The 24,956-nt window shown below is 42.8% G+C and overlaps 1 protein-coding gene across 6 annotated transcripts in view; it reads right to left on the reverse strand.

Annotated features, from left to right (window-relative positions):
- LOC118288435 (ras-related protein Rab-26-like) overlaps positions 1-24,956 on the reverse strand; it is a 54,134-nt gene that overhangs the window by 12,224 nt on the left and 16,954 nt on the right. The window contains exons 1-6 of one of the 6 annotated variants that reach the window (XM_035614526.2): positions 24,618-24,788; positions 24,230-24,481; positions 22,106-22,216; positions 8,132-8,173; positions 6,676-6,742; positions 1,695-1,747 (exon numbers count right to left, since the gene is read on the reverse strand). In XM_035614526.2, coding sequence (XP_035470419.2) covers positions 1,695-1,747; positions 6,676-6,742; positions 8,132-8,173; positions 22,106-22,216; positions 24,230-24,451 — 495 coding nt within the window. In that variant the 5' untranslated portion in view covers positions 24,452-24,481; positions 24,618-24,788. Of the gene's footprint in view, positions 1-1,694; positions 1,748-6,675; positions 6,743-8,131; positions 8,174-22,105; positions 22,217-24,229; positions 24,498-24,552; positions 24,789-24,956 lie in introns of those variants that run through there. The other 5 variants (XM_035614522.2, XM_035614525.2, XM_035614524.2 and 2 more) reach the window with 5 other exon arrangements.

Raw genomic sequence — 24,956 nt, forward strand, 5'->3', positions numbered from 1 at the left:
CCTCTCTTCCTCTTTTCCCCTTATTTGCTTCGAGGGCTTTGCCCATTCTCATTTGTTTCTGCCCTTTTACAGCCTGTGGTAAACTTGTCACAAGGTAACTCACTCATCTGAATAAATCAGAGCCATTATAGACCAATGCATGATGCAATCTTTTTTTTTTATAACCAATTACATAAGTAATATATCAACAAACCAAAAAATCGATGAAATTCCTTGTCAAGTCGGTTTTGTATTAAATTTGTGTTTTTCTTTTAATCAGCTCGATCAATAAAGGGAACATTTCTGGACAGCCAAGATTGGATTGTGCTCTGATTTGGAATCTGGACAGACCGTGAAAAAATAGACCTGTATGGTCTCAAAACACAGTTTCTGTACAAGCATCTTTCACCGTAAGCCTCAGTTTATGAAGCCGTGTATCCGGCCGATCTGATCGCGTGGGTAATAAAATTCTGTGGTCTACTAAATGGTTTCCTTTGCATCAGTGCTCAGGAAATTCTTATGAGCTTCAACCTTCACCGTCGAATCCGTTTTTCAGTGCTCCCAGTGTCATTTCACAGTCTGTGCCAGCGAGCAGAACGGGGCACCGCAGTGGATCAGTGGTCAGCACTGTTCAAACCCCACCAGGGTTCCCCGGTGTTGACTTAGCATCTTCACTCCATGATGGTTTCCCTCCACGCTCCACAAGCATGCGTCTTGAGTAGGTCGGTCCTTTAAGAACTGCTTCATATTGACCGAGACACAGGCTTCAGATATTGAAGATGGTCCCTTGGGCGCCGCAGTGTGGCTGTGTCACTGTTCAGAGGTAGCTAAGGATGGGTCAAATACAAGAGATGTATTGTCCCACAGCGACTCGTAAAATATAACTCACCTTCAGTTTAATCAATTGGAAGGTACGTACAGTCCTCTGGGCAGAAACAGAGCAGAGGGGAGGCAGCTCCGGAGAGGTCACGTTAACATCAATTCTCTCTGGGATTTCTAATGCAGTGTTAATGCTAAATACTGACACGTTATTTACGATATGTGTTGCCGGTTCTGACTGCCAATGTATGAGTCGAAGAAGGAGAGAACAGCCTCGCAAAGTGACATTTAACATCATAAATGATTTCCCTCTTCGTAGGCATTAGAGTCCAGTGGCGAGAGAAAGAGGGGGTCGGAGGTCTGTCAGATGAACGGACAGTTGAACAGTCCCTCTGGTCCAAAGTAAGAAAAAAAAGAAGGTTTGGACGAAGAGCAGACCATGCTATAGCACACTAAATTCATTCCATCTACTCTGCTGCTTTTCGTTCTCCTGTTTTTCCTCTTCCCATTTGTCACGTGGACTTTTGGTGAAAACGTGGGTTACTGATGTTGAGCAATTTCATATTTCAAAGCTGTATCATCGATAATGAATGAAATAACAGATGTTATTTTGCCTTCTTTGCCAACACACGTGATCTGGCCACATGGTGATCTAACCAAAATGTATCTGATTCATCTGATGAGCAAAGGTAAAGTTAATTTAATAATTTCTAATTATGGTGTCAGTTGCCTCTTTATTATGAAAGAATGACAATGTCTTTCCATTGAAAGAATGAAAAAGAAGAGACGGGATGAAACTGTAACACTAGCTGTGACACAAAATCATTGAGAGGCTTCTTATTAAAGCAACTACGCAGTTATTGAATACAGATAAACAACAACAAAAAAAACCCTACCTGTATGTTGTCGAAGGATGATTTGTTCGTGACATCATACAACAGAAGCAGAGCTGAAGAAAGAAACAGAGAAAAGGGAATCATTTGACAATGAATGAATATGAATCATATCATACAGTAAAACTGTGTGATTGGTAGAAATTTGATCAAAGGCTTTGACTGATGTCTCAATTCCCTTTCAAATTAAATTCTGAAAAGTTAATTTCGCTCTGAGCTCAAGGAAGAATAAACTGAGTTCTCTCTCTTGGCCTGACATAGTCTTGTGTCACATTTAGGAAAAGGTCAGACAGACCTGAGTCAAGAGGGTTAGTTTTGTTTAACTAACAATATGGTTGAGGATGCAGTATATTTGAGTACTGCTTGGATTTGGCCCAAGTTTTGACACTAAACAGACTCTTCCACAGAGGAAGCTGTAAACTTCACTATCGGAGCACCAGCGTGTTGATGATGCAGTGACTGTAAGCAACATATTCTTTCCTGCAAATTAATACATCCCCTCCGAATAAATAAATTGGAATCAGAGATAATAGTAGCCCAAATCAGAAGGGATTGCTATAGGGGATTATAAACAGTTGCAGCCTTTTTCCTTGTCCAAACCTGATGCTTACGTTTCCCCATAATACAACTCTATCACACACAGTTTGGTCAAAGATTCTGATGTGTTGTGCCACATATCATTTAAAAACATTAAGTCTTTAGCTACAAAAAACCCGAACTCAAGTCTTAAGGCGATTGATCCGACATGGTGCAACTCCTTCTGCAGCCACTTAAGACTTAATACAACTTTTGTCACACAAGCAGAAGTGCTGCCAAAGAATTGTAAACATATTTTGATACATACAATTGGTGGAGTTCCCCTTTAATGCATTCACACATAGTCATATAATAGGAACAGTGACAGTGTAATATTCAATAGTGTGCATATGTGTGTTTTGTAGGTATTACATTTAACAGCATGAGTGAGAAGGAAAAGAGCCAAAGGACCTTTTGAACTGCACAGATGCCTCGGTCGGTGAGTGACGCTCTAAGAGCGGAGCAGATATTAAAGAGGCAGTGAGAGAGAGTATGAGCATGATACAGACTGACAGCTGTGTAATAAAGCCTGAGCTCTGCTGTACTCGTCTTGTAGTTGCTTCTCACTCTTCTTCAACGGTTCAAGTCAGGACACATGAAGCCCGACACTGCTGCGACTGCTTGCTGAGAGAGTATATGTGCAGATTCATGCATACCTGTATCAAATATCCTGTAAAATAAGTGTCTCAGTTGTTATTTGTGAAGAAATTATTTAATCAAAAAATCTGTTAGTTTCAATGTGTGTAAAATGTGCAGGTCACCTGTTTTCTTTTGAACACTGGAAACAAGGGATTCAATGAAGAAGCGTCATGATACGCAAGATTTAGTGGCACAGGGAACGGTGAAATTGAGGTTTGGGTTAAGAAATAGAAAGAAGAGATTGCGAATGGAGAGAGACTTGCTGTGAAAGCAGTAGCAGTAGCAGGAATAAAATGCGTTACAACAAAAAAGAGAAAGAGACAAATTGGTGAGACGCTTTTTAAGGTGAAAACAAGGACAACCACGAAGAGAAAAGAGAAAAGACAACAGAGATGGAAGTACAACCGTGGGGATTGGAGACAACTTTGTGTTGAGTTCATGACTGTGTCTCACAGTTCATTTCCAAAACTCACTACTTCACATGGTTTGTTATTTTTATTTTCCCACACACATCATGGTTTGTGTGACTATTATGATTCAAATTCCATTTTGAGCCTGAATGTTTTCCATCAAAACACACAGTGCATGATGAGGCCAACTGCCTTTACAAGGTTAGTGCGTCAAACATTACGACCAAATGAAGCCTCTTCTAGATGTTGCTCAACAGACAACCATGTTTTTTGTAAATCCGCCTCAATAAGAAACGAATTGATATAGTTTTCATTATTTCTTTTACTTTTCCTTGTAAAGCATTAATCATCCCCACAACCACCACATCTTGTCATCCAGGACACTGCTGGCCTTCTGTTCAGGTGGAATGTTTCGCAAACTGTTATTTTTATCCAACAATCTCTCTCAGCGAAGCTGTAATTTACATTTCTTGTTTATTGCCAAGTTTTCTTTATCCTAACTGTGCCTTAAACTTTCTTTTCTTTCTGTTTTATCACAGTGTACACAAATCAGCTAAACCAAGATTTTCATAAGATGAAAATTGAAACAAACAAAAGAAAAGAAATGAGCCTTGATATCTGATCCACCAACATCTACAACAATCCTCTCTGCATGTCTCTCTCATTGCGTCCTCTTCCTCCACTTTAACTTTGGTCTCTCTTCGACTGCAGCGCTGTCCCTCCCCCCAATAATAAAGTTATGGTAATGACAGTTAGCTCCTTATCATCCTCAGCTTCATGGATGAGCGTTTGGAAGTTCTATGTAAAAGAGATTAAAGTCATGCTTCTCTAAACTGAACTACCTCCAGATCATTTTTTTTTATTATACTGTCACTGTCAACGTCATAAAATATAACGGTAATAAACTGTAAAAACTTTTAAAGTAACCCACAGCTGGTCCAAGTCTTTTTTGGACCCCAAGTAGAACATCGTTCACTGGACTGTGGTATATAGTTCTGCAACATATCCATCTCTTTTACTTTGGTAAAAGAGCGAGTGAAGTCATAGAGTAATGTTTTTATGACTACGTCCCTGTTTTTCCTTTATATAGAGTCTATAATTTCTGATATCGTGCTGTTCTTTTCATTGACAGTTGATGGCAGTAACGCACGAACAAAAACACCAATGTGCCAACAAAGGCAGTGGAGAAGAAAAAGGCTAATTGATGTAAACAGTGTAACTTATGTTTGTTTGTTTACAAGAAAACTTTCAAGGACAACTTCATAATTGGAATTGATCAATGGCCCACACTATGGTTATTTCATTAAGAATCAAGTGCGATGGGACGAAGAAAAAAAATCTTCCTGTATACAGCTTGGGTGCATCATTTTCAAATTCTACAGGGTGATGAGAAAACCATTACAAATGACAATTTATCAGTTCATTAATTTTTTTAACCTTCTGCCACACAAAGCATTTAAAGAGTCATGTACAATCGATCAGTGGTTTGGTCCAAGGCCAGCAGGCATTTTCACGGAGACACTATGATGTAGACAGATGTACAGAACAGTGAGGTTTACTCTGTGTCATATTACCTGTTCACTGCTGGGAAACAAGGAAGGGAAAAAGTGCTTTACGTGTAGATACTTGAGTCTGTTCAGAGGTTTTTGAAGGCTCACGACTGACAGTCAAGAGCGCACACAGCAGGAAGGTTGACATGTATGTGCTGTTGTTTGAACAACATACTGAGAGCCGGGGAAACCACCGAAGCTTTTGTGCACAGCTTCAAAAGCTCACTGACAGTCTTGTTGCTGAGACGGGTGTTTGTTCAGATTAGACAAAGTTGCAGCGAATCACAGTCAGCAACATTTACGTAAAAATGCTTGTCAAAATTTCCCATGAAACTGTCAGGCTTCCATAATTCTCTCAAGGGCAGCCAAATAAAGTTGCACGTTCAGATCTGGAATATTTCTCACCACTGATGCCAGAGGCAATTTCTAAAAAGTCACATCTCCATTCGTGGACACTCTTGATGCAACTCTGTGCTCCACGGTGCAGAGAGTGCAACGGGCTCCTGTGAAATTCTTCACAGTGGTGGAGTAAAGTAAAAAAGTTTAAAGCTACACTCCATAGATGTGAGATGTGGTTTTTCAGATGGTCGTCGTGTCCGAAACTGGCGTTGCCAAAAGTCTCTCAAGGTCTCCTACCCTCTGGACACAGACACGGATAAATCCCACTGTCATCCTGCAGACTGATTGTCAACCCATGACATGCATAATGAGGATATACACAGACACATCATTTACACTCACTAAATCATGCATGTAATGGGTCACACCCACTCACACTGTTCCTGCTTAATTTGCATTAAACTTCCCTGACTGCCGAGAGATTAAAACTCAAACCAGGTTACGCATTGTCCATGCACATGAGGTGACAAGATGACAAACACACGCCGCAACACTGCGTGAATAATATCGCCAAAAGAAAAAAAAAAAAAAAAAGCGCCAAAAGAACGAAGAGAAGCCAAGTCTCCTGCTCAGAGAAAAGTTGTGCCGCTCCTTCAGGCACCCAGAAGCATTTTCGCGTAGAGCTGTTCATTGAATCATTTACTGTCTATGATTTGTGTGTGTGTGTGATGTGGCGATATGGTCATCATGAGAAAATTGCGTGTATTCCAGGGTCCACCTGGTCCTGTGTAATAGAGTCACAATCTTTGTTTTACTTGGCTGCCTCATTAAACATAAACTCACCTGCTGAGTGACAAAAGATACAAAAATGTAGAAACCAGTACATGTTTTTTATCGCTCAAAGTTTTCTCAATATACATGCCTCCAGCGTTACCGTTTAGAGCTTTTTGTATGTTGCATTGCTAATAATGACATCACAATGAAAAAAGGAGACAAACACACACGCATATTCATACACAAACACACACCCATCTGTGATGACTGATCATCAAAGAATGCCATGAATCCTGACTGTGTTGTCTCCTTCATCTCAGGAGAAGAGCAGTAAAATTCCAGCGCCTGATATTATTGCACAGAGCAAGAAAAACAGTCTCATCTACACCTCGACCCCAACGCGACTGTGAATTACACGTGAAATATAACTTTGTTTCGCTGCGAAGCAACGGGCCCAAACAAAATTCCCTGAGACACATTTTCACGTTATGTACACAAAAAGAATGGGATATATACTCTAATCAGAAACACTGATGCAATTACAGTACACGCATCCAAACAAACACTAAACCCTGTACCACAGTGAGGCCATAATCATCTTTTCAGGACACTAGCTTTTCAACTGAGAAAAAGGTTGATTTACTTTTCAATAAGCACAAAAGTGTATTCTAGTGTGTATGTGTGTGAGTGCCTCACCATGGGCGTCACGGTAGTAGGCATGAGTGACACTGCGGAACCGCTCCTGTCCGGCGGTGTCCCAGATCTGCAGAGAACGAGAGAGGACGGTGACATCATTTTTTCGATCTTTTTAACAATTCTCCCGTTAGTTCCGTCAGTCTGTCGCGGCTCCTTGTAAAGCCAACCATTCAGTTGACTCCTGTGATACTGGATGAATCTGGAATATGGCAATGAGACTGACGGGAGTATTGAGCAGTCCACCGTCTTATGAAGTCCACGCTGGCAAAAGCTTGAAGCTGCAACGCAACAATAACTCACACAGTATTAACACCAGAAGGTTTGCTTATCTGGCAGACAAGGAACATCATTAGCATTTATTGTTTTAATGTCCACCTGTAGAAAATCAAGTCTAATATTCACTCTGCTTATTGCTCTATTTTGGTCCTGGTGGAAAGATCGGGCTATTAAGCTGCTAAATGCTCAGCTGTGGGTTTATGAAAGCTTTTTGCCAAAAACAGCCAAACACGGTAGAATAAAACAATGAGAGTGAACCAACACAGTCAAAGCTGCAGCCCATAAAACATCAATAATGAGCGGAAGTGCACAGTTGTTTTTACATTACACGAAATAATTTGATCTATTGTTAAAAATTGAGATAGATGTAAATATAAAAATATGGATTGCTGACGCTGCAAGGTCACAGCTCATACTGCTTACAGTCTGCACAGTGTGGTGTAACAACCCCTTACTAACTGATGACTCCAGTCAAAATTGGTAACTTCTAATTATTATTTACATTACTTCAAATTGATCTCAGTCAATATTATGGTTACTAATGAAAATCCTCCTGTGGTTGATGCAATTTGCCCCAATCTCTTTCAACCCCTAATTAAGATCATTAGGGATGATTCATATAATTACTTGGTGTGTTTGACACAAATATCAAACATACAACAATACTGAGTTGTTGTGTGAAGATGGATAAAGCCTAATTATCTTTCTGCAACTTTCTGTGCCCGGATCATCGAATGTCCTCACAAAATAAGGTCGGAGACAGTGGTTGACTTCATCATACGATTGGGCACAGGCATCAACTAGATGATAGTAAAAAGCTAAAGGAACTGCTAAAGCTGAAATGAAAAGAGGCCCTTAAGGAGAGACAACGTGCAAGAGAGAAAGCAAAGGCATTGAAGGGAAATGTGCTCTGAATCCAGAATGAAAAAACAAACAGACAGACATAAACGTACAAAAGGGAAAACACAGTGCCCATGGACCCTAAGGGGAGTGGCGGGCTCGATTAAGATAAACTGCGACATTAGACCATTTTGCTTTTGTACTGAAGCAAAAGAGAAAGTAAACATTTACATCTGAATAAGGTCTGGTTTTCAAAATTGTGAAGACCTGCCCGCTGGCCGAGACCAGAGGTCTTCTCACCAGCTCGCAGCTCACTGTCAGGGAGAAATACAACTCTTACCTGGAGCTTCACCTTGACTCCATCAATGCTCAGGACTTTATTCTGGAAATGAAAGGAGGATATTATTAGTGACAGAATCTAAATTCAAGCACTTTCCCAAACAGGAATGGCGTTTTCAGTATATGGAAGAAACAATATCAGGTGTGTGTGTGCGCGCGCGCGAGTGTGGACATGTGCGTCAGTATGTGTGTTTGTGGTCAGACACCTGTCCGAATAGTCTCTTCCTCTCATCTACCAGCCACACGTCCCTCTCCTCTCTCCATCAATATTGGATGGTTCCACCTGACTTTGGCTCCTTTTGATGAGGCCTCGCTTTGTATCCTCCAGAGGTTTAACCCGCTCTGCTCTCCGTGCCTCCCCCCGTCCCTTCATTCTTTGACAGGCATTGATCTGATCTCCGCTTCGATCTGCTCCACCACACAGCCGAGTGAATCTAAGTCAAATGGACGTGCAGTTTCCGGGGTCAAAGGTTGACTCTATCTTGAGAGCACAAAGGGTTGAACAACCTGCCATCAAATTAACTTCAGTCCAAATGATGACTGATGCCTAAACCCAAGATGGCATCTTCAGAATCCTTGTCTTATCAGCCCAAATCTATTCAGTTCTCACATCATGTATTGCAAAGAAAAGCAGCAAATCCTCATTTTTGATTCATTTTCTGTATAATACTAAACTAATTGTTTGAGCTCTGGAGGAAATGCTCATAAAACCAATGACTGCCCTAAAAAAAAAAAAAAGATCTTACAACCTGTGCATATTTACCATGTGTGGCATGAAGGAGCGCAGCTTTTCATGTCTTCCTTGGACATTCATATCAATACATCTATTTCACCACACGCATTCCCCACTGTCAATGAGCCATTGAATGCTGTCGAAAAGAGGCGGTCAAGATGTTTCCTTTAGCGACCCACCAATAGGATGGTGCGGATTACTTCACCTGGTGCCACGGCAACGGTGAAAGCCTCCGCTACCATCATCCCCTTTGAGCTGTACCTGTGTGTCTAATCCTCCAATCCCTGAGGAGAAACAGAAGATGTTTTAACCCCAACAAGATGCTAATGCCTTGAGCAAGAAAAAAGGAAACAGCCTTTGTTGGTTGGTGTTCGGTCGATTTACCTCCTTGCAAGTCACGACGGAACTCATGCATATTCACAGACGAGTCAGGCTGCAAGCTAGTTTTTATGTGCAGTAGGAATCAGAGTCTCAGAAGACTTCCTCCATGTTCTCGCTGTCACTAAAAACAACCCACAACGTGCTTGGAGGCTTCATAAATATTTAGTGACTGCGATAAAAAAAGAGGCTCTTGAGCTCACCACCGTGGAGAGGATTTTGGGTGATTAGTCAGGGTTGATTTCACCAATAATCATGCTGGGTTTGTTCAGGAGGAAATACATGAAATCAGCCAGGACAGGAGACCACAACAACAACGCAGATTTAATAATCTCAGAGAGTGTGGACTGAGCAGGATTAAAGAACTTTCTGAGCAGCTTATACAAAGTGAGTGGACTGTGGAAGACGGGGAATTAAGGTATAGGCTACTTCCAGCAACACTTGACTTTCTCCACTTTATTTTCAAAACCCTCTCTCAGGCTTCAACGTCTTTCAACGGGACACAGCTCCACTCTGTGTAGTCACAATCAGACGTACAGTCGAGGTGTGCCTGAGAGGCTTGTACCACTTTCAGGTCCATTTCATTCCCCGAGCTGCAGCAAACAGCCTCCAAACAGAAAAAAAAAAACGTCTTCAAACACAAACTGCTCTACTTACAAGCCAGACACTGGATGCTCGCTATTTAATGCATATGTTGTCCCCAAAGGTACACGGGTGACAAGGTCCAGTCTGTACAGAGTAACTCACACGGCACTTCTCGGAGATCATAAAGTACAAATGTACGAGGAGCTTTCAGAGGAAGTGTCAGCCATCCATCAGATATACCGTTTATCCTTTGAGGGTCACGGGGAGGGGGGCAGGGGCCAATCCCAGTTGACATTGGGCTAAAGGCGAAGTACACCCTGGACATGTCACCAGTATTTCACAGAGCGGACATATGGCACACATGTGACACATAGAGACAAACAACCATTCAGACTGACATTCTCACCGACGGCAGATTTAGAGTCGACGGCCGGCAGGTTGGAACCCGGAGCCTTTTCGCTGTGTGGTATGTGGTGTGCGGCGACTTTGATGTGAGCGGCCGTGAACAGACAGAAATAAAAGCAGCGGGGAAAATAACCCAAAGAACCGAAAGGGAAGAGGCGCAGCATTCTACTCTGCAGTCAACCCAGCTCCCAGCTGTCGAGTTTTCCCAAGTCACGCTGACACAGACGTATGTACACACTCTCACAAAACTGTACCAAAAGCATTCAGCTCCCTCCGCCTCTCTATCTGCTGCAGAAAGACACATGTTTGTGTCAGACGGTTCTCAATGAAGAAGAAGGGTGATTATAACAACGCCTCGTCTACTTGACATCAATAAAGAATCTCTCCTCTTCCTCATAGCCCGTCTTTATCTTACATCAATCTCAGGTCAAAGCAGTCTTTCGGCTCCTGTGTTTTACAGAAATTGTTTCATGGGTGAAATACCAAAAGCTTACAGCCTGCATTCATGGCATTTACGGCCACGTATAGCCTATTATTATCTGGATACAATTCTCAAGTTACTGTTGTTACAGTAAGTGTGAAGTGAGACCTCTATAATGTGGCGTGTATGAAGCAGCTACCCCTGCCTTTGTTACCTACAGAGGCTGAAAAGAGATATTTCATTTTCCAAAGGGAAATGGTCGTTAACTTCAGACATCCTCATCGTCTCCTCTCAATCCTCGATAAAGTCTGCTCAGCATTTTCAAACCACAAGATCCTTTTTTTTTTTTTTTTTTCTACAAATACTTTCAATTAAGATGCACTGGATATTCTCCTGGTGACAGTGATCGCACAATAAATCACACTACACCCGACACACAGACAATGCAACCTATAGACACCATGGAATTCATTCATTAACGGACTATGCTTGCTGACCCTGCACAGGAAGCATAGAGGCCAGAGTTCACGCAGTTCATTTCGGCTGGTCATTGATACGCGCTCACTTTGTTGGAAATTGGGTTTTTTAGGGGAGGATGTGCAGGGCTCAGGGGAGTTGTTTGTTGCTCGTCAGCCAGAGCTCTGACTGAAAAAGGAATGTCTGTTTCCCCAAAGCACTTGTGACTGTGCAGTCAGGGTAATAGCCGGAACCGTACCGTTATGGACAACCTCACTTGGCTGACTTGGTGGAGTTAAAAACAGAGACTAATTGAAGGAGCAGTGGGCCTTAGGGCCCCTTCAGAGCTGCAACTCTGCTACTGCAACAGCGCAGGCTTGCTCATTTATTTCTATGAGTCCGTGGCACTGGTAGAGTGGGAGTGCTGCCACAGGACCACAGAAAAATAAATGAATCGATGGAACACATAAAAAAATGTCGGTTGATATGTTCTTATTTAAATGAACGCAATCAAGACACAAGAGATCGTAGCATTGTGCCGATTCACTATTTCTGTGCCTCACTTTCCTGAATTATATGTTAAGCCTTAAAATTCAACATCCATCGCTTGTATCAGATTTAAGCTCCTTCTTGGAAAAAGCCACTGTTTCGTATTTGATCTTTTACCTGTAACCTGTAGCAACACACTCCACACCAACGCAGCCACTATTTCCTGCGGCTGTATCACGAAGCCTTGACCTCCCCGGGCCCTTCTCACACGCTGCCCTGCTACAAATCAAAATGGCAACATAACAGTGTGGTCGTGCGTTTGCTGTGGCCATATGTGGTGATGAGTAGTGTGGCTGATTCACAGAACAGAGCAGGCTGTGGGGCAAGCTACTGGCTGGAACACATCTTCAGTACAAAACTCTTTTCTTCAGTTTTCCTTCTCTGCCATTTAGACACACACACTCACACACACACACACACACACACACACACACACACACACACACACACACACACACACACACACACACACACACACACACACACACACACACACACACACACACACACACACACACACACACACACACACACACACACACACACACACACACACACACACTATACAGTACATTTTACACTGTCAAGAAAGCACGCGCACACACACTGCCGCAGTAAGCATGGGCAAACTGAAAATGTACTCGCTCTCATTTTTCTCAGAGACTCACTCCTATTTATTTCGGTCGAGCATCATCACAGTCTTCTCCAGCTAAAATATCTGCCAACGCATATGCTGCTCACATTTATCACAGTTTTTTCCTCAACTGCTGAGACACATTTCCTGCAATGATGCACCACTTTTTCTATAAAGTGAAAAAATAAAAAGATTAATACTGAAACAATACACACACACTTACACGAAGCTTAAAGTTGAAGTGGAACGCTCTGTCAGAACTGTAATCTCTTCAATCTGACTGTTGTGCTCAGAGGGAACAGAACAACCATTGAGTACAGAGATTTGGCTCCTCGTGGTGGCCTGGTCCCTAGGCGGGCACGAGCTGCGCCTGCAAATTTCAAAAGCTTCACTGCTTATCAGTTCAGATGATTTTGGGTGAAACACTGGTTCTGGAAAGGAATAACCAGTGAGGGCAGTGAGGTTTGCCTCTGACAACTGTGAGGTCAAGCTCTGAGCGGGGGGGGGGGGGGGGGGGGGGGGGGACCGTCCCTGGACAGACACCACGCCGATCTTCATATCTGGAGAACTCTGTGTTGATTGAGTTCAGTTGGATGCCTGTACTTACTGCTAACATTTACTTAAAAAGGTGCCTGCTGAAGTTCTTGACCACCAGTAATATTTATTTTTGCAGCCCTGCGAATAATTTCACACCGTGCGGTAAGGTGGCAGGATATGCTGCACCAAGCAAAGGCATGGGAGACGACTGTAAGATGCTGAACATGTGAACAATGTAGATTCCTGAAATGTGAAAATAAAAATCTGCCTTTTTCTGTCCTCATGTTTCACGAGGAAGGAAAGAATATTCTACACATTTGTTAAACCTCCAAGATACAGACACTGCGTTTTTGATGAGTGACACTGAATATAGACATAACTTTTGTTTGTTCACAAGACATCTCTCCACAGGGCATATTTAATGAGCGCGTCGTTTAGCCTGGGATGTATGAAGGAATTAGAATTTCAAACGAAAAATGAACACATTATGAGTTTGTGAGTTGATATTAGAATAAATCAAAAAATGTCCAGATATGTGGTGGATATTTATTCCATCCACCTGCTATTTCATGCATCTTCTGTATTTTCTGATGACCAATGTCAATCTCTTTTGCTTTACGTCTCTTTCCCATCCCTGTCTCTCATCGGCGACATCGTGCAATGCTCCCATATTCCGACAGTTCACTCGGCGCTTCCTTCATGCCACGGTTAAATATTCATGACGCTCTTCAGGGCTCTCCTCTCCGGATCCCTGTGACATTAGGGCAGCATGTGGCAAAGCGGCTTTTCATTAATTACCCTAGCAGGGTTAATTACAAACATATCCCTAGGTAGATGTGAATCATCCACACACACACACACACACAGACACACAGACACACACAAACACACACACAGTCATCCAAGTGTAGCTGAATGCTTGACATTCTTTCATTTAGTAAGGTCTGGGTCTTGTACATCAACAAAATAAAACAGATTGCCCCGGATTATGATAGAACTAGACACAACAGGACAATAAGTGACAATCAAAATGGTTTAGTTCACATACATATGCTATATGTTCCTGTCTTTGTATGTTTTTTTTTTTTTAAAACCACTGCCTCTCATTTAACTCCTTTTTTTTAATCTTAATTCAATTCCTTGTTTTCAAAACCGAAAAAACCCCCAAACCCTATTACCGCCACTTGCTGGCATGATTATGCTTGGCATTTGAATTGCACCCACTCAGGGAAGGCAGGCGGGCTGGCAGGCAAGAGAGTGGATAATGGAGAAATCAGTCAGTCATCCCTTCAATAGCTATTAAAAAAACAAAAGGTGAAAGACAGTTGCATACAGATCAGAGTGTCGGAGACGGACTGCCAGCGACAGCCACAGTAACAGGAGGAGCAGCTTGAACTTTGGGATGGGTCCGTAAGCGTCATCTCACATGCCAGACCGGCCTCTCTCCCTGCTGTCTGATTTGCTCATTACTTCCCCTCTCAAATGTGCATGACAAACACAGACTCGCATAATGATCTCTGTAGGTTTTTCCACCTTCAAATCCTTCCTGCAGTGGGCAACTTTTTTGTTATGCTTTAAAACATATCCTTATGTGAAGAGGTGGTGTCAAAGGCCACTGCGAACGCTTCCACTCCTCTTGCACCGAGGCTGTATGACTCACAGAACAGCATGCTCCCGATCGCTGCAGTAGCTGAGACAGATGCAGGTGAAGGGCAGAGCATAATGGCTCGAGGAGAGCGAAGGGGTGGGAGGACCGGGTCTCATTCTAGCACAAGCTTGATTTCCAGAGCTTGCAATCGGTAGCAAGTGGAATCACTCTGTCGACTGCTCAACAGGGGTTTTTAACTTCGGTAAAAGAGGAATACTAAAGTGCTGCGGATCAGAGGTTTTGATGCAGTCAAACCTGTGTAGTAATTACGGCCTCAACGGCGTTCAAATCATGGTTAGACAATGACAATTGAACATGTTTTTAACACCTAAAAATCTGTCAAATACACACAAAGACTCCAGACAGTCTCGACAAGGAAATACAGAATTGTTCAGTCACACCTCCTCCCTCCGCAACAGAAACACTCATCCCTGAAATAAAAGGAGTGATGGATCAACTGACTTTTTGTCAGCGGTGGGAGGGACTCGGACCATGAACGTCCTTCAACTTGTCAAAGCAACAAGCTTGAGCGCTTTGCCCGAGTCCTCAGCTTGAGTCGACTCCTGCTGATCTAAAACGTCACTTAGAGAAAAGCTGCTCAATCAACTGTGCAAATCACCAACTGGGTGGTTTAGCTACAGAGAAGCAAAATTAAAATAAAGTGCATCTAGTTTTCCTCTCCAACAGCGAGTGATAATTGCGTGATGACGACGATCAACTGAAGCTGAGGACTTAATGTTTCTCTGAACAAAAACATTTTCACCATTACACAGGCACTTCAAAATAAAGCACATTTACAGTATAAACAACACAGAAGTCAAGCAGCCTACAGTGTGTGGGAATTTATAACACACACACACACACACACACACACACACACACTCACTCACCACTTCGATACGAATATGGAAGTAAAGTGATTCACATCACACTTGTCCTCATGTAATATACTTCAGAGTGCCTTTCACTGAGGACGGACTAGATCATGAGTCAGTGGCGAATGATGATGGCTCATCCTGCATGCGTGTGTCTGAGGCGCTAACTCCAATTATTCACTGGTCCTGGATTAAATCGATTGATCAACATCTGAGAAGAGGAATGGAGATCATCAAACGTAAAAACGTACTTGTCATGCGTCATTCTCTTGAACCCGCCTGCACTGAAACACAGACATGCCCGCCTGGCAACTCGTGATCAGACTGCACCAGTTTTCATGAAAGTTATGACGAAATAGAGATGTCTGGTTACAGTCAGAAGAGAGAGACGGAGATACATAACAACCAATGTACCGTGTTTTGTAATTTTATGGTTTTATTATTCAGAATTACTTCTTTTTTTTTGCTGATCATGAAATTATTTGACCATATTAAACTTTATTGACCTTATATCTTATCATATATTTTGTGTGCAGTACTTTGTAATTTTATCATTGTTTTTATTACTTGTTTTTAATCTTTTCATAACTGCGATTACCTTGGTATGAATTGGTCTTTAATTTACTTTTAACAGCCTATGTTTTGTCAATCATCCGTGGTCCATTAACAGTTGCCACATCTGTTGAGCACTGTTATTAGTGTGAGTTTGTATACTGTGTGTGAATATGTGCGTCTATGTCACTAAATGTGCAGCTGAACGTGTGACTGAATGGAATTGAACGGAAGCCGCACTAGTATCTCACTTCATGATTTAACACAAACGAGACAGACAGCCATGCCCCATCAATAATCTAGTAATGGGGAGATTCATCTTTCATAAAAGACTTTAAAAGTTTGTTAATGTCCTCACCTTGCATAGGAAATATACACACAGCCTCTTGAGCCACAATCAATTCCTTCTGAACTATTACACAAATATGCTCTCTCACCCCTCATCAAAATGAAATAACATTGTGCGACTGGGCTCAGCTCAGATTAATTCATTGACCATCGAACACATTTTCAGCCCATTTAACGACCAGTAGCTGTGATCTGATGATTTTCATAGACCCACCACCCCCACATACATACTCAGTACACCCACAGATAACAGCAGTGAAATCTGAATCAATGGGGGCTGTTTTTGTATTTGTGAAACGCAGCTGTGCTTCCGAATGGAAACTTGATTTTACATACCCCTGCTCCCCCAATGAGGAGTGAATCTTCAGCTCCGACTTGTGACACACAAAGGAGTCAGTTGCTGTCATTTGGTGTCAATGGAGACGAGAATGTTGACCCCTCTGGGCGAACAGACAGGGGAGAGGATACATTGGCAAAGTTACGCATCAAGACCAACTGGTGGCACGAGAGAAAAGGTTAATTCATCACCACAAAGGCCTGCACAAACATGTAATGGTAAGACATCCAGTAGCTTTTGAGATGATTCAGATTGGACCACTAACAGACGACACAGACAATATTAGCAATGTTGTTCTAGGTTGATGCGATAGAGAAACTTGCATCTTTTCTTTCTCGCTGAATCGGAAATGAGAGGAAGGTTGTTGCAGAAGTGTTAATCAGCTTCCCTCTGAGCAAGTTTCCTTTTCTACTTTACCCCCTAATTATTTTCTCTCCTATTTCCCTCTTTTCTCTTGTTTCCCCTTTTTAAATGTTCCTCTTTTTGACCCCCAGGAGAAATTGCTTTTCAAGCTTCGCTTCGCTTCCAAACGAAGACATTTTGACCCCGGTAACGGAGACAGAATCTTCTCTCAAGCTGAATTTTTCTTCTTCTTCTTCTAGTAAGTAACAGAATTGAAAGTGTGAATAAATAGTTGCCCTCAGGCTTCAACATTTAAAAGAATAAATACCACACCTTATTTTTAGTGATGATATGTTAAATAGCATGCCATGGAGGAAAGTGGCAGAAAAATGAAGGACGTTTTAAATATGACGGACGTAAAAAAACTACAGTTCAGCTGCGTATAATTGCAGCAGATTGAGACAAACTGGTTGACACATCAAATATAATAATAGATTGGTAACAGATTGGTAGATGCCTTATACACAATACAGGCATTTGGTGTTACCCCGGTCTGGAGCAGGGGTTCAGCACCAAGGACAGCTCCCGCCACTGTACCGCAGCTGTTTGTCGACCTGTCGGAGATTTGGACGTGACACAACAGATTTCTGATTGTTCATTTTTCACCTTGTTTCTATTTTAAGAAAAGTTTGTGAAATAAAGGCCCCGTAAGATCAACAATCAATCTTCCTATACAAATCACGGCCTGTTCTGGCATTAGTATTAGTATTGTTTGTGAATCCAAGTGCTGTGGCTTATTCCTGTGAGCCAGAGTTCCATTAAAGTGCAAAACTATCGAGAACACACAGTTGCACTGGGTTACAAATTCCTTAATCACAATCATTTTGAGTAGTTTCTTTTGTGTCAATCCCACTCACACTGCCCGTGTGCTGTAAATACTCCGCAGAGCACCAAAGGTGTATTTTGTGTGTGCCAACAAAAGCAATATTAACCAAAGTTTGAGTAATGTTTTTTTATTAAATCACTGCGGTGCCAAGTCGTTTTCAAAAACTTCTAAGCCTTAAAAAAATGTGTCCTGTTGTTTTTGTTTTTTTTACTATTTACAGTAGGTGTTCAATCTGAATCAGTGGGGGTTGAGCCCGAGTGCCACAGACAGGGCGGGGGAGTTGGACGGTATTGTGAGAATGACTAATGCATTGTTTTGGTCCTTTCATGAGATTTGTTGACAGAGGGAAAAACACTGATTAACACCATGAATCTAAATTATTATCCTAGACCCACCAAAGAACGGCATTACAGCTCCGTCTTCGTCTCAGGCTGATGGGAAAACTAATGAATGTCTAACTTTTGTCTGATACCAACAGCGAGCTTGAATATGTACATTGTTTGTGTTAATTCTGTCTTTATTCCACAACTGTGGACTATCTTTGATTGATAGTCTAACTCAATTTTAATGGACATCGCTTCTCCTATTTTGATGAGTTCAATGTCTTTATAGTGTCATTTGTCTAATTAAATACTAAATTCAATAAAGCAATTAAGTCCAAGGCAAAAAAAAAAGTCCCATTTGTTGATTAAATGTGTAGTTTATCTCTTGTTGCCTGCGTTTTGGAGACTGAATCCAATCCCTGCACAGCCACGCTTGGAGGAGTCCCCTCAAAGATGAATTGCCTGTAAGTAGTCTTCATTTTATGAACGAGACTACACTCACAACCTAACATCTTATCCCTTGGAGCTGGAAGGAGTACAAGTGACAGGAGAGAAGAAAATGTCCTCAGGTAATTCAAACGTCATGCGATTCTTGTGCTCGTGTCTTTCTATGCAGGCTGCAAATCTGTACTTCTTTTCACCCACACAGCAGAGAAAAGCTTAATTGTGCCTGAGCGACAAGCGCGAGCGAGGCCTTTCACACACCACTAATGACCTCCTGACTGAAGCAGCATGTCCACTCTTTCAAGCTAGGAAGGCTAAGGGCCACAAAATCAAACACAAAGACAAGCCCTGCTCTCTGGTCAGCATCGGCCACCTGCACATTGGTTACGACCTGTATTACTATGGCAACGGATGACCTGGGCATGCTGCATCACTGTTGGCAAGTGTACTGTATTCTCTGATTTTCTAAATCCACCTGGTCTGAGCAAAAACCTGGACATTATGAAATGTCTTCTTTTTTCCCCCCTTGAAATACTTTAATACAAATCAAGTATTCTTTCTTGAAAGAAATGGAATCTTAGTGAAATGACAAGAGTTCACGAGAATATAGAAGAACGCCACTGATTTTACACTTCAAAGTCTGTTCACAGCTCTTTGGGAGAACTGCTGCGTGTGGAACAAGTTGTAGAACGACTTCTGCGTCTTCAGAGAGTGCTATGTGACATCTAAAAATAAGATTTGAATCTTTTATCTTACAAAGCTATACATTTCATCTGACATTGAAAAAAAACCTTGCTACACATATTTTCTGGCATGAATGAGCCAGAAGAGGAGACACCAAGGAAGAATAACACCAAATATTACTTGTACAATAAGCAGTGCCTCAGTGTTATTATTATTATAATAATAATTATTATTCTAACCTTTCTAAATCCTGTCCAGTTAACATGATCTGGTTCCAACAGGAGTCTATCCTTGTTCATATTTTCTTGTATATCTGAAAAGATTGTATAAAATCAGATCTGTTTTCTATTAATGCTCAGCAGTAATTATCTGTCAGAGTGGGACTTAAAAAGAACAAGATAAGATCTACACGGAAGGAAGGTCATCGAGCAGAGTCTTCTCTGCATGTCTTTGCGTTCAGTGCCCTTCATAGGGAGATTTTATAATGAAATCCAATTGCACTGACATTTCCTCGTCTGACTGCCTGGATTTTAAGCTTAACGACGTACCAGTGCAGCTCTGTAATCCTGAGAACACGCTGAGGTTTAAACAAGATGAGACTACAATAAACAAGACGGGGAAGAAAACACAGCATCTCCATGCAGCTTTGAAGTGGGAGCTGGATCAAATCCCCATACGGAGCAATTTGCCTTTTCTTTCCCACCAAATGAAAAGGATCAAAACGGTCTTTCCTAAAAATAACAATTACTCCCTGTGTCTCTGTGCATCATCCATGGGAAGACAAACACCAAGGACCTTCATGTTTTCCTGCTCAACAGAGTTTGGTTTTTCTCAACTTCTTAAACAAACACAATTTGTGCAGTTGCATAAAGGGCTCAACTCTAAATCTATGTATTCCTAATATCTATCAAGTGTGTTTCCGAGAGGGTTTTGTGATGATTCAGTTCAGTCCTTGTAAAAATTGTGAAGGATTCCTTGTTTTTCGGCAGTTTGCGGAGGTCTGTTTCGATTGCAACGAAAAACTGAACCATTTAACAAGAAACCATGCGGAAGAGAATGGGAGCCTTGAGGAGGATAATGTCATTATTCATGCCACGAATCTCGGTGCCACACTGCGATTAAATAAGTCAATATGAGAAAAAGGGCCAACAGGGCACTAAACTTTATGAGTTTTGTACTTTTTCCTCCATGAGTAACAAACGCAGCGAACAGAAATAGCTGAGGAAGGTCTCTTTGGGTGGATAGTCCCAAATGTACATTGGGACTAGAGACACTCTATTGTAAGAGATGTTGCATAAGTAAATAAATCAACTGCTCATCCACCCACAAACTCATCTGAACCTCACGAAGGGCTCACACACACACACACACACACACACACACACACACACACGCACACACACACACACACACACACACACACACACACACACACACACACACAAACAAACACACACACACACAAACACAAACACACACACACACACTTTTTTCACATACCCATGTGAAAATGCCTCCCAAGGGTATAAAGGATCTAATGTTGCCCCCACACTTAATGTAATGATGTCAGCTTTGGAACTTGACCCTGACCCCTGTGAAAAGAGAGTTTGTTGGAGACACAAGTCAGTCAACTAATGCTGGGCTCAGACTTCAATACTCTTTCCTGATTACAGGGTGCTAGATAGGTTGGTTTGGGACTGAACAATGGACACCAGGACGTTTCATCTTGTGGGGTGTGTCGTGATGGACGACAACACACACGCCTCATGACGTCTTAGTAGAAAGACCGGCGACGGCGGGTCTGTGCGACGCTGACAAATAGGAAAAGATGGTGTCATGCACAAATGTAAACATGACGAAGCCAAAGAGGGATGATGTCGTTGATGCTGCGACGTGTGAAACCTGAGCGCTTCCTGTCCGGCGTGTCATAAAAGACAGCAAACAGTGATTGGTCTGGTAGCAATGTGTAGTCTGTCGTGTCCCTCGGCCACTGCACAGCAATAATTTACGACTATATAATCACCTGATCTGACACAGTGGCCATTTTAAAAGAAAAAAAAAATCTTGTAGTTTGACCCCAGCATTAAAGTGACGGGTGAATGCTCATGAGTGACTGCTCATCACTGTTACAACTGTAACTACTGCATCGAATTTGAGACCTTGTTTCCAACTGTTCATTGATTTCTGCACTGCTCTTGTACTCAACCTCACTATAATTTCATATATATATGATAAAAGTGTGTGTCTGTGTGTGTGTGTGTGTGTGTGTGCGTGTGTGTATGCTCCCATGTACTCAGGCTAGTGAGTTTAACGTGATTATCATTATTTATTGATTATTCAATAGTGACAATTAGTGAGTGAGAGAAAAAAAAGCTGCATATGAAACATGAAACCGGCTGCTGATCAGAACTCCTAACAGTATTAGTACGGTAGGGAGACAACCATCTCTTTCTGCTGCCCTGGGTCTTGGTTGTAAATCCATCTCATGGACAGACAGTCATGTGATCATGAGAAAAGATGGAAGTTTTTCTCCTTGCTGTCCATGTGTTGCCATAAATCTGGCACATAGGAGAAACTGTAATCACCCAGGGAGCCAAAAAAACTAAAGCATGTCAAACTAATTTAAGAAATCAATATCCTGTCTAGTGAGACTTAAAACACTGGAAATACTCCCAGCTCCAGGCAATAAAAAGAAAAAAATAATCCACCGGTCCTTGTGGCCCCGTTTTCAAAAAGGTACTAAACCTGAAAGTGCGTTTGCATGTGCGTTCAAGTGGACGATTTGTCCGACTGTGCGTGTTTGTCCTTTTGCCTTATTTTCCATTGAGCTCAACTCACCCTGAAGTCAATGCCCACAGTGGAGATGAAGCTTCCAGCCAAGAAAGCGCCGTCTTTGAAACGGACGAGCAGACAGGTTTTCCCCACGCCAGAGTCTCCGACCAGCATCACCTGTACAGAGAACCAAGAGGGCAAAAACTCAGCCAGGAATGACTGGAGGGATAAACAAGGATGCACAACCAGAGGGAAAGGAATACGCATTCGGACTGTATGACTGGTCGGTCAGGGTAAGCGTCAGACAACATTGATATAATGAGCAAAGAACTAAAAATAACTCACATACAAAAATCAAAAAAGCACAAGGGAAAAACAGGGAGCGGTTGCTCATATGTTTTATATTATATCAGGGTCTGGGTGTTTGTCCTCAGAACATTTGAATCATTCGACTAAATTTAGTCCTGGTACTTTGGTTCTTGGCCACGCAGTGAAGAGGGTGTGTGTGTGTGTGTGTGTGTGTGTGTGTGTGTGTGTGTGTGTGTGTGTGTGTGTGTGTGTGTGTGTGTGTGTGTGTATGGCTGCTCATAATGGCCACCCTTGGATATCTGTAGATTCCATCCGTATGTGTGCGCACATACGCAACAGACGTTTCTCTTTTTATTCTGACGCGAGGAAGTTATAGGTTTGATGTGATCACAGTTATCAGCTTAGCCCCAGACCATGGAAACCAAAAAGTGCCTCTTGGGTGCAGAGAGGAAACAGGGAGGAGATGAAAGACAGAGGAGGAGGAACGAAGGTGCAAGGGTAACATGTCTTCGGACCTAACCCTCGGTTTCTCTTCACATTTCTCCTTTGAGTATTTATTTTCCATTTCCGCAGCCATTTTTCATTCTCTTCTCTTGTCCTCTCATCTCCCTTTTCTACAGTTCTGCATTTTGGAAATGTTTGCAGCAGCGTGCACGGAGGAGCCACCTGGTCTTCCCCTGCCCTTAGGCTGTTCTAAATAAAAATGCAATCAATTTCCTCCGTTCAGAATAATGACATTACAGAGAAAACAGGATATGATGATGCATAGCACAATGGACTAAAAATGACAAGCCTGTCTCTGCACAACAAAATGGATACTAAGGGACACAGTACGATTCTGCAAAGCTTTACTTCTAAGTAAAAGCCACAGGTGGGATCTTAACCCAGACTTGAAAATAAGTGAACAATGCTATCTATGCATGAAGTATGGTCAACATTTATGGAAAGACACGTCAATGTAGATCACAGTGTTGCAGGTTGCTGTGCCAAAATGGAAACTGGAGGCTTTTTTTTTATATGCAATTGTTAATCTGGTCACTGCAAGAATGCTGTGTGGTGCAGAAGTTATAGTCCTTGGTTGTCACGAATAGCAAATAATTGAGAATATCTACAGTTTACAGGGTGAAGTGGCTTGAATGGAGCAATCAATTCAATTGTTGTGCAAATAAAAAAAAAGCAACACAAAGCCACAGTTGCACCCAAACAGCTGCTTTTTAAAAACACGGAGTAGGTGGCACAAGTCCCATTGAAGCCGAGCAGGGAGTGCGCACAGAGAGCGTGTGGGTGTGTGGGTGTGTGTGTGTGTGTGTTGTGGTGAAGTGGCAGGTCTCTTCTCACACACAAGTGCTCACACTGTAGTTGGGGAAAGAACACATAACAATTGCACACCCAGTAACCTGAGCTTGCGGACAAGAACACACGTATTCAACCATTTGCACAGACGATGCGTTTGCATGGCTGTTCCATGGGGCGGTGTGTGTGTGTGTTTGTGTGTGTGTCTGTGTGTGTCTGTGTGTGTGTGTGTGTGTGTGCACCTTTCCAGGTTATCGATCGTCTCTTGACACAGCTGGTGTCAGCTCGCTGCTCTTGCATGAATAAAGATTGTAAAAACGGAGCACACTGGCGAAGGCAAACGGCCAAGAAACACTGACAAATACTACTGAAGTATTCCCTGCGCGCATTTCGTGTTTGTCCATGCGATTTCACGCGTTAGATGATTTACTCTCTCTCTCATCTCTATCACGCATGACACATGCTCGTGCATCCGTACCGCGCCCCTTCTCGTGTCTGTGACATTTGCCCGAGTCACGTCCTCCACACACTTTTTTTTTCCGGCCACTTGCGAGTTTGTCCACCGAGCAGCATCACCGGGCGTCTCACCTTGAACGCGAGGTCGTAGAACTCGCTGCTGCTGCTGACGGAGGGTCTGCTGGGGTGGACCACGCCGTTCATCTGGACGATGCCCGGGCTGCTCCTCGCCGTCTTCCCGGCGCCTCTCCCCGCGGGGCTGCCCGCGGGGCTGCCCGCGGACGGGCCGCCGCCGCCGCTGCTGCTGCTGCAGCCGGTGGCCGCTTTGCCCTTGGCAGCCTTCTTGCGAGACATTTTCTTCAAAGATTTAAAGGCAAAAGAAAACTATCTGTCTGTCAGGCTGAAGCAAAACAAAGAAAGTCAGGGAGACAACAACAAAAAAACAAAAATCTCACCCGAACCTGAACAAGGCGGGATTGGAAGAAAGTTTGAGCGGCGACGGAGTGAAATTGGCACGAACCCCGGTTCCCCTGTTGCGCGCGGACGACGCGCTCCTTGACACCTCCCTCTGCTCCGAGTGCCAGCGCGATTATTCCCAAACGCCAAACGCGCTCTGGCTTCCGCTGTGGCGGAGCCGCTTCCTGCTCCTCCCGACAGCTCGCTGTTCGCGGGGCAGCGGCCTCGACGCGGCAGCGGTTGGACGTGATGAGGCACAGAACCGAACCCCGCGCGCAACGCGGTCAGCGCGCGGGGGGCAGTGCACTTTGCACTTTGCACTTTGCACTGAGCCCCCCCCCCAAAAACAACAACAACAAACTACAAACAAAAGGAGGTTAACAAAAATAACATTCATGTAACG

The sequence above is a fragment of the Scophthalmus maximus genome, chromosome 17, assembly GCF_022379125.1.
Source record: "Scophthalmus maximus strain ysfricsl-2021 chromosome 17, ASM2237912v1, whole genome shotgun sequence".
NCBI classification, from domain to species: domain Eukaryota; kingdom Metazoa; phylum Chordata; class Actinopteri; order Pleuronectiformes; family Scophthalmidae; genus Scophthalmus; species Scophthalmus maximus.